The 10,406-nt window shown below is 40.2% G+C and overlaps 2 protein-coding genes across 3 annotated transcripts; one reads left to right on the top strand and one right to left on the bottom strand.

The window, feature by feature from the left end:
* Positions 1-21: 21 nt before the first annotated feature.
* Positions 22-3,931, bottom strand: ssuh2rs1 (ssu-2 homolog, related sequence 1). 2 transcript variants are annotated; one of them, XM_079742218.1, is made up of 13 exons: positions 3,628-3,931; positions 3,456-3,514; positions 2,653-2,754; positions 2,471-2,549; positions 2,189-2,318; positions 1,997-2,057; positions 1,776-1,897; positions 1,618-1,680; positions 1,416-1,501; positions 1,190-1,282; positions 970-1,075; positions 607-714; positions 22-430 (listed from the first exon to the last, which is right to left on the bottom strand). In XM_079742218.1, the coding sequence occupies exons 1-13, from the start codon at positions 3,645-3,647 to the stop codon at positions 290-292; spliced, it is 1,170 nt and encodes a 389-aa protein (XP_079598344.1). In that variant the 5' UTR covers positions 3,648-3,931; the 3' UTR covers positions 22-289. The 2 variants fall into 2 exon arrangements, with proteins under 2 accessions (XP_079598344.1, XP_079598345.1); XM_079742219.1 differs by lacking the exons at positions 3,456-3,514; positions 3,628-3,931 and adding an exon at positions 2,978-3,210.
* Positions 3,932-4,163: 232 nt separating this feature from the next.
* rpl32 (ribosomal protein L32) lies at positions 4,164-7,127 on the top strand. The gene is made up of 4 exons (XM_079742220.1): positions 4,164-4,232; positions 4,926-5,026; positions 5,153-5,334; positions 6,958-7,127. Exons 2-4 carry the CDS (start codon positions 4,931-4,933, stop codon positions 7,085-7,087), a joined length of 408 nt encoding a protein of 135 aa, XP_079598346.1. The 5' UTR covers positions 4,164-4,232; positions 4,926-4,930; the 3' UTR covers positions 7,088-7,127.
* The last annotated feature ends 3,279 nt before the right edge of the window (positions 7,128-10,406 follow it).

A 10,406-nucleotide genomic window follows, 5' to 3' on the forward strand; every position in this document is an offset into this window, starting at 1 on the left:
CATTGCGCAATACTTGTATTGAAATATTTTATTATACACTTCAATATACCGCATATAGACGTATTATAACACATCAATACATATAAATCATAGGTACATCGCAAAAAGAATCTTGTAGAAAATTACTTTTACAAACAGATTTAAATAATATGAGATATGTGTATATTTTTTAAGTATAGTAGTGGTGTTTTCAGTGGTGGTTAGTAAAGCCTGCATAGTTAGTAACATGCTCTGCATAGTAAGTTATGTGGTCTGAAACGTTCAAATGCATTTCCACATATCAGTAAAGTTACATTACTGTACAGCAACAAGTAGCTGGGTAATTGTCAGCATTAACTTTAAACTCATTCCCATAAACAAAGTAAATGTGTGATTTCCCCTTCCATTTGTAGGTCACCTTGGTGATGGGGATCAACTCAATAGTTTGACGCTGAAAAAGAAATTAAGACATTTAGCGGCATATATACAGTATATAAAATACATGTTTCCACTGCAGTAATTAAGCATCAACAACTATTAAATACAAAAAATACATATTAGAAACACACAGACAGAAGTCATTTTGAGACTAAATTAATGGAAGTTGGGTCGGGGGGAATCCTTCACCTGCTGTAGAATGCGAGATGTTGCAGAGTATGTGGTCTGGTGTTCCCGAATCAGGCGCTCTGCTGCACTCACCACATTCAGGTCAGGGAACCCCATAACAGGGTACACCTAAAATCATATTTCAGTTAATGGTGCCAATAGTTTACACACATCAAATTGATGTCTTTCAAAATGTACATAACTGATTAGTTACAAAGGGAAATATATTTCACAATAAATGTCTTCCAAGTATTTAGGTAGTACACCATAATATCGATGCATCTATATGGGCTATACTGTACCTAATTATTTATTTACAATACATTTTCATATGGAACAGAAATTATCTGTTTGTATGAACAAAACCTATCCGATTCATCTTACCAGGTACTGAGCATCTTTGAAAAGCTCCTTGCCAGTTACTTGGTTCAGGTTTTCCAACAGTAGACCACTTGACTGTTCCACAATATAGTCACTGGAATTGTTTGTCCTGAGATAAAACATTTCAAATTGGTATGAGTAACCTTAAACCCATATTAACAGAACAGAACACTAACTGAATAAAACAGACATATGGATTACAAGCTATAAAGCAATAAAGCACCATTTCACAGTCAGGTTGATGTTGACCAACAGCTGGCGTCGTCCATGACACGTCGAGCATTCTGTCGATCCCTGGCCATGACATGGGGTGCAACTGGAACACAATAAAGTAGCGTTAGACTTTAAATGTCAAACTCTTCTGGAAAGCCTTGCTATGTGCTCAAATGTAAGATACATGCCATGCAGCTATTGAAAATTTATAAAATAATGCATATTTGCATATTCACTTTTCTCTCCCTCTGCCATTGCAGTGGTGGCAATTACGCTCATATCCATGATTATTTCCAGAGCCGTGGCACACCCAGCAGACTTTCTGAAAAGGAAAAGCAAGAGGAAGAAATAAAAGGGACAGGAAAGGGTTATTGTTTCAGTATTTCCTCATTTCCTAAAACAACCTCAGAAAAATTCTGTTCAAGTATTTTGACTTACATTGCCAGCTCCAGCGCATTGTTTGCAAGCCACTCTCCCCATACCCATACAGTAATGGCAGTTCTGTAAATGAATGTTTCTTATTAGGAATAAGGGATCAATCATTATTTCCTCCTCTAAATATGAGTGTCACCTATAGCATTCAAATAAGAACATACCTTCATTGATGAAGTGTAGGGAACCTTGATAACCTGTTTACTATCCTTGAAGAAAGTGGGGGCTTGAGCAATGATATCCCAGGGTCCTGGGATGGGTTGAGTAAAGGCATCCACAGGTTCGCCTGAACAAAAAACGTCACGGTCATTATGCAATTAAAATATATCAGATAGAGTTTGCTGCATATAACGACTGCAATTGTTCAAGTGGCAAGTGTACAAACCATGGTAGGGCTTCTGACTCCACTCTGTGGACCTTGACTCAGTAAAGGTTTCCAGGCGATACTTAAAAAAGCGTTAGGAAAAATGGCAGCAGGAAATAACTGTATTTAGATTAACAGGCTTAAAGTTATGTTCTTCATTTGACAATTAAAAGCAATATGAATACAATCAACAGACTTGGCACTGATTCATACCCTGTATGTGTTGAAGGCTTCCATATTGGTTATCACCCCATCCTTTGCAGGGGCTGAGCTGTAGCAGCACTTACTAGAGGCGTACAGGGCCAATGCCTCACGGGCTGTGTCTTCACTTATAGACGGGATGCTGTCGATAGCAAGAAATCACTATGAAGTATACTCTGAAGACAATACCATTATTCATTGGATCAAATCCCTTTCGACGAACATAGCTCTTTATGTCATTCTAAATTTCCAAGGTTGTAATGTAGTTATTATTTATTGTATTTTTAACCGTACTTCCATTGTGCTTGTGAGGCTTCCGGCTGTGGTGGTGGGGGATTAGGAAAGGAGGGCATTGGAGGAGGAAGGAACCCACCTAAAGCAGAACAGAAAAAGTTAAGAGTCAAAAACACACTCTTATGCTACGTGATTATCGAGAAAATGTGACAGCCAGAGCCACCGTGGCTTTCTCATTTTACCTCCGCCTCCAGCCACTGTCCCTTCATAGCCAGGCACGTTGTCGAAGACGATATTGAATGTGGGAGCGCTAGGGCCTTCGGATAGGGGCGGGGCGGACATCCCTGAAAGAAACCGGAAAAACCAGGGTGCGCCCATTTATTATTGAAAAAAGGACAAAATTCTTACACTGCATAAACCTACCATGAATTAGGGGATACAAAGCCAACTCATTGAAAGCGCATTTGGTGTTTATTTGCTGTCCATATCGCTATGCCTACAGTGTTACAAACCAACAGATATCAACCGAGTAGCTCTGTAAACAATTTTGAGACAGCGAGAACTTACCTTGACTTTCCAATCGAGCATTAATTCCACAAGGTTGTACAATCAACTATACAGTAAGCGATGTAAGAATAGGCATAATCTGGAATGTGAACTATGACCCGAATAAATAGGAAACGGCTGCGTTTGGAATAAATTACGGCAGCAGTTCGAAAATAGCTACAATTCTATCACAATCAGGCAACTGAGGAATAATCTAAACCACTCACAACCCACAAGTTGGTAAAACCTGCTAAACGAAAATGACGCATATGTAGCAAGGTAAAAGTTCCGCTCACGTAGTTAAGTGTGTGGGTGTTGGCCTAATGCAATTTACAATATATCTACGTTTTAAATTGGTATTGCAAGATTCAATCATTTTAAACAATATTCTTAACGAGACCAAGAATCCATGAGTATAAAGGGAGTAGGGAAGAAAACGTAAGAATAAAAGCTGACTACAGAATACAGCTTTGTAAACCGATTTAAACGATTGTTTTACCTGGTCCTACTTCGGATGATATTGAGTATCCAGGGTTGAGGAATCCAGAAGGTGATTGTCTACAAACGAATATACATATTTATATATATATATAATAAATTCGATATTTTAATGTAGCCTTCAAACTATTTCGTCGGACTAAAGTGCCTCAATAAGGCCTTCACAGACTTACCCTGTTGCTTGATACGCCATGTTGTGTCTTTGATTTTTTTAACAACTACAGAATAAAGTTCACTGGCGTAATAGCAGCTAGGGCTCGTGACATCAAGTTAATTATTTCTAGATTCCAGATGTTGGCCAGCCCTGCACATCGGTCGCGTTTAATATTGAAGGCTTATTTTTCCAATCGGTTACTTTACGCATAGGTTAGGCTATATAATATATTACAATTATTAATTGTAGTTTAACTTCGTTTAACAACTGCAACCTTTATGTGTGGTAGTCCACGTCGAATTTATCAGGAAACGAAACCTTCATATTGAAACTTATTGAAACACACTACTGCAAAGGGGAGGCGCTTCTTTGCAACATTAATACAATTAAATAAATAAAAAGGAAATCACGGAAGCACAGTCAAAAATACTGTATTCAACGCACAACTCAATAAAGCTTGTATGTTATGCGATACGATACATTTAATTAAAGAGGTTGCATTTAACTTTGCCGTGTTATTTTCCTTAATAGAAATACACTACCCATAAGCCCTTGTAACACCTACGGAAGTCCTTTTCTTTCCTTCCGCTGTAGCAAGGGTCCCTTTCTGGATTGACTCGGCCGGTGAGTTGACACAATCTATGTCCATCTTTAGTTGTATTTGCCTCATCCATACTTAAATCACTAGCAATTTGACTGTAAACGAGTACGAGAAAGACTTACGTGATATTTTTTCTCATTATAAGCCTACAGTCGATACAACTTCAATGTGGAACGAGACGACAGCGTCTCCGCATATTTCTCTACGCTTCAGCTAAAGGCCTGCTCTAAAGCGTGGTCCGTTTTTTGAAAGCGAGACCTGATTGCTTATTAAAGTCTTATGTTTTTCAAATCTTACCCTTCTTGATTGCATGTGTTTGAATACAAGGCGCTATAAACATAGCTAGTAATGCAACGGGCGGGGGGGGCATGGGCTAGCTGACGAGCGCTGAGCTGGACATGCTCATTTATAATTTTACACGCAAATAAATTAACCTTAAGGCTTAAGGGAATGTGTCTGCCGGTGATGGAGGAAAATGTGTTTTGACTTCTCATCGCACACAGGCAATCAATACTTGTGTTACCCCATGCATTTGACTAAATCCTAGTTTAGGCCTGCACGTTATTTTTGGATTTACGTATTTACATTGCAACGTTAGCTTATATTATTGGACCGGGCTAATGCCAACACTTATTATCAATTTTGTGAATGAGTCTTACCAGTATTTTGCCAACCTCTTCCAACTAGGGTCTAATTAACCATTATTTTTCTCCTAGTCACCATGGCAGCCCTGAGACCACTCCAAAAACCTAAGATCGTCAAGAAGCGGACCAAGAAGTTCATCCGACACCAGTCTGACCGATATGTCAAGATCGCGGTATGGATCTCTACGCTATACACAATGCATGCAATATGTTAGGATTCTAGAGTCCACTTCTGAGGTGCTGCCTATAGAAACCAGTTGTCAAATGATGCCTGACCATGTTTAATTCTCTCCCTTCAGAAAAACTGGCGTAAACCCAGGGGTATTGACAACAGGGTCCGCAGGCGGTTCAAGGGTCAGATGCTGATGCCAAACATTGGTTATGGTAGCAACAACAAGACGAAATACATGCTGCCAAGTGGCTTCAAGAAGTTCCTTGTGCACAACATCAAGGAGCTTGAAGTTCTGATGATGAGTAACAAGTAAGTTTATTTTTTTAGGCTAGTGTGTTCCTATTGTCATTATCTAATGCATACCAAACCTTGAGAGGCATGCTTGAGTTATACCCAGTTCTTGTAGTGTAGAAACAGACTGTCGCTAGACAAACTTGATCTGAAAAACAGGAAGGCATCACACCCTAGTCTTTGCTTAAGTAGACAGGATGCCTCGATAAGGTTTTTTAGGTTGAATCACCATCTATCTAATGTGTATGGTTTATCCTCACCCAACACTGATTTAATCTAACATAATCAAATGTTACTGTCACCTGTGATACGTTCCGCACGTATCAATATTCCAATATTCGCAGGCCGGGGAAAGGAGGGCTACAGAGAAGTAGTCGTTATCCTACTAAGGACTGCCTAATGACGGCGGCAGTTGTTGTGTGTAGGCTACATGGGAGATGCCTATATTGGTAGCCTACAATTTGCTTCCTGTGATGTGGCGCAAGACATTAACCACGTTTGCACAGGTTATTACATTACAGGCTGCAGGTCTCGTGTGTTATGATTTTAAGTAGTCAACCAAGTCTGCGTTAGACAGTGGTTCATTTAATTGTGATTTATTTTGAGTTTTGCACACTCATTAACAAGTTTACTGTTTCATTGCGATGAATTAATTGAGCCAAAACTAGCAAATACAATTTTTAACATAATAACCAGCATGTAATGGAAGCAAACAGAATTTGTACAGTACACCGACTCTTTGTGACATCCGTGCCGTGAAAGGAGCGTCGTCAACGGCTTTACTCACGGGCTCAGACCGGGGCGCCGTCTATAGCGGACAGCACTGTTATAGAGTATATGTTTTGAGAAAGCCATTGTAGGATCTATGTACTACGGCTGCATCAAGCGATTGTACGCAACGCTGCGGATACTTGTTTAGAGGCCATTTTATCTATTTAATGAAAATCGCTCTTGCTCGTCAACTGTTAGATGGCTGGCGCAGCAAATTGGTTTCAGATAATGCATAGGGAATTAGTGGGGAGCAGACTTGTATCAGGTTGATATTTCAGTAGGATCAGCAGATCAACAAATAACGGATCAACAAAAAGCTATTTCTATATTTAAGAGAAGCCAACCTTTATTGCGAGTAATGATGAATTATGTTAAAGCAGGATAGTATGACTAAGTGACAACCTAAAGACAGCTCGTCTTTTGCATTAATTTTTTTTAATCACGTGATCAGGGCCCGGGCCTCCTGTCAATGATTTATAATTTTAAGAAGTACACTGCCAACAATGCAAACCCGGTCAATTTTCATATTGCTTAATCAGGATTGATGGTGTTCATGTAAAGGTCAATATCGAGTTTTAGATTGTCAAAACTAAAAGCTTAATTGATCGTCTTGATTTAAATTGAAAAGTCTGTCAAAGTAACAAATATTTTACATTCTACCGCCCCTCCAACACCTCATTCATTAATTTGTGCATAATGAAAATTTGTTGGGATCAAGAATGTCCAACAGTATTATTGGTTATCTGTTAAATAGTAGTCGCATATTTGGAATATGTGAATGCACCAATGGATTGATAACGGTAACAACATATTGTCTCTAACATGGTCAAACTGCTCCTTTTTAAATTGCAAATCCTTGTTCTTGTGTAGGACACACTGTGCCGAGATCGCCCATAACGTCTCATCCAAGAACAGGAAGCTGATTGTGGAGAGGGCAGCTCAGCTGGCCATCAAGATCACGAACCCCAACGCAAGGCTGCGCAGCGAGGAGAACGAATGATCTGGCCATTATTTTCAAAATAAAGTCCGTAAAAATGGAACATGGCTTGTATTTGTTTTCAATAGGCTTATTTATTTGTTTGACATGGTATTTCACTTGGAAAATGCTATAGGGATATGTCCAAAAAATAAGTGTTAACTAATTCCAGCTGTGATGTAATTATCCAAAAGGTACAGGTCTTGGCGTTATTTTTTGAGGGAATGGATATTCCTATGAATATTGGACAATGTTGCACATATATTTTTACATCGACTGCATGTATTCAGTTAAAGGCTTACAAATCATCTCTGGAAATTGGTCACTTTAGCAGCCAGCTTCCTAGGGAGACTGTTTCCATGGCGTTCTGGCAAAGAAGCTGTGCCATCTGCTCATAAAACGGACAGCACAAAATGCCAGAATTAGTCCTGTATTTAGCCTCATTGCAAGTGGCTGGATCGGGGAAAATACCCTTTTTTAAATCTTTTAATTCGCTGGATTAACTACATATTCCCTGTCTGACGGATGTTATGGTAGTTAAACTTGTGAGTTGACCGTCTCCAGACTGGGCATAATATGAAGAATACAACCCGGGTTGGACCGCGTCAGTTCATTTGACAGCTTTCGGACTCTGAACATTATACGTGTCATTGGAAGGAAAAGCAACATGTCGACAAGGGTGATATTTGGAAAGGGAAAGCCTAACCCCAAGCATTTCAATATAGCCTTTTCTTCCGCGGAATCAAAGAGAAAAGGGATATCCTCTTCTGATGGCAAGAGGACGTTTTCTTTTTCTCTCAGGTGTCGGCTGGGCATCATCAGAGGACGGATCAAAGGTACGGTTAGTATCGAAACATGTTAAGAGTTCAGTAATACTTTACTTGACACAATCAAGAGATATGCCCAAAGTAATAGCAGCAGGCACTTGGTATTTGCACAAAATGTGTAAGACTTCTCGACCAATAACCAGGGGGCCTTGATAATTACAAGGCTTGTATTCACTGTTGGACACCATGGAATCCGTGCAGCCTATCTAAGTGAGGTACAGCACAGACAGGAAAAATGTGACGGAAGCACGGAAGTTTGTCCCCTATGTCCCAAGTGCCTTTTCTCAGTGAATCAGCTGTATAGCGGTCCCTTGAATATAAAACACTCCAGTCTCCTGAAGAAGAGAATTAATGTGTACGCCTGAGGTCAGATTTTGAAGCTTTCCAATTTTTCCTAACTTGTTTGTTAAATGCTGATCGCAATATTTGGATATTTTGAAGACACTTTCTTAGTAATGTAGATACAACCATAAGGTGGCGGTATTATGTTTACCGAGCCAATTCAATGTAGGCCTACTTATTAAAGTCAACACCATACTATCCGGACGGTAACTGAGTTGACAGACAAGTGACAGTTAAGCAAAATATGGGGTTCTTCCAATTTGGGTAGACGTTTGAGTCCTTTGTCGTGATTTGTTTTTATGAGCACTGTACCTGTACACTGTTTCTTATAATAGAAACGTAGAAAATGTAAACAGTGTTGTTTATCGCCAAAACAATATGCACAGATGTGGACAATGGTATGCAACTGTAAAGCCTTGATTATCCCAAGGATGCCTCTTTTTTAATTGCTCCCTTTCTCCATCATTTCATACCCTGGGAATAGGAATCTGACCAACACACTTCAAAGCCTCCATCTTTATTCTTGTGGAAATTAATTAATTCTGCTCTGAAACACTGTTCTGCCTCTTGATGTAAAAGGGGTATTAAGGACAACATTCTCTGAGATAATTAGCTCCGTCTAAGAGTATGGTGGCCACTGGAATCCATCACTTGACGGTGCTGTAGGTACGATTGAAGGGCTATTATTTATCAAATTTGTTAGAAATAGTATGGCGATCAGTAAACTATTAAGTGAATTGCGCTGTTAGGATATCCGTTTCAAGTCAACTCCGCCTGCCTCTGTTAGAACCCACTTCGGCCCCTCCCAGCGAATTTCTGACGAATCAGGGAAGCGTTTCGAGGGCACATTTTTTGGGTTGTTTAGCTTCTACTTTCAAAACGTACATATATCTGTAATTAGGCCCAGCAGCAGAGGGCAAAACATCCAGTATTTTGTTGGAACTTCTTTTTAATCGTGTTTCCGTAATGAACCACCATGGTGGATTTATATAGGCCATATATAGGTATGTATATGTTAATATATATACATATATATATATATATATATATATATATATATATATATATATATATATATATATATATATATATACGCGTTTGCTTTGCCTTCCCATACAGCCTCCTTATCTATCGGGGCGGGAGGATTACACTGCAGAAAATAATGTAGTGAAAATCCGGCTGGGGGGAGAACAAAATGGGTCTGCAGAGAATGGGAGAGGGAGCAGACTAGAGAGGTTATCTGTGGTGAATGAGGAGCAGAGGCATGTGTGCGTGACACATGGTAAAACAGGTGTGAGACTGCGTCAAGTAGATGGACAAATTTGGACCCCTTCCTGTTTGGCTGGGGCCCGGCCAACAGCCAATAGCCCTCTGACCTCCAAGAACAAAAGGTTTCTCAGAGCCTTACGGCTGTAGCAAAATGTACCATTTCTTATTAAATATGTATTATTATGTATATTAATATTCCATTTCCCAACAATTGTATCATTTAAGTACAATATCCTCAACATTCTGGTGTTACCTTAAAGAACATGATTAATTTTGTTATTGGAATCCTTGTCAACGAGAGAGATATTCCTATTACATGCTGTTGAGATTGGAATGTTCTGGAATGCCAGAGGTGTCCTCCTTGTTCCTGCTGAGAGATAACAGAATTGTGTGGATGGACGCAACGTACGGCAGAACTGACTAGAGTGTATGTGGGAAAGATGTGACTGCTTTCAGCACCGAGCAAGTGCTCTGTATGGTAATGAATGCGGGGGTGGTGTTAATTGTGTGCATGTGTTAGTGTGTGAGCGTGTGTGTGTGTGTGTGTTTGGGTGGGGGGGGTTTGTGTAGAATGTGTACAGTCATGATGTGAGTGTGAACACGGCGTGCGCATGTGTACCTCGCACATGTGTGTGTGTGTGTGTGTGTGTGTGTGTGTGTGTGTGTGTGTGTGTGTGTGTGTGTGTGTGTGGAGGGAGCACAGTGGAGTAGTGTTAAATGGGGAAAGAATGAGTGTGACCGTGTGTGTGTGTGTTGTGGAGGGTGGGGGGGGGGGGGGGGGGGGGTGACTTTGTCGTGTGTCTGCCTCAATGCACCCCTCTGGCAGACAGAGAGAGATAGGGAGAGAGGGAGTGAGAGAGGGGGAGAGAGCAAGAGAATTTGCTCGACCACAGTCGCCGTAGCGG

This window comes from Pollachius pollachius, assembly GCF_949987615.1.
Source record: "Pollachius pollachius genome assembly, chromosome: 8".
Lineage (NCBI taxonomy): Eukaryota > Metazoa > Chordata > Actinopteri > Gadiformes > Gadidae > Pollachius > Pollachius pollachius.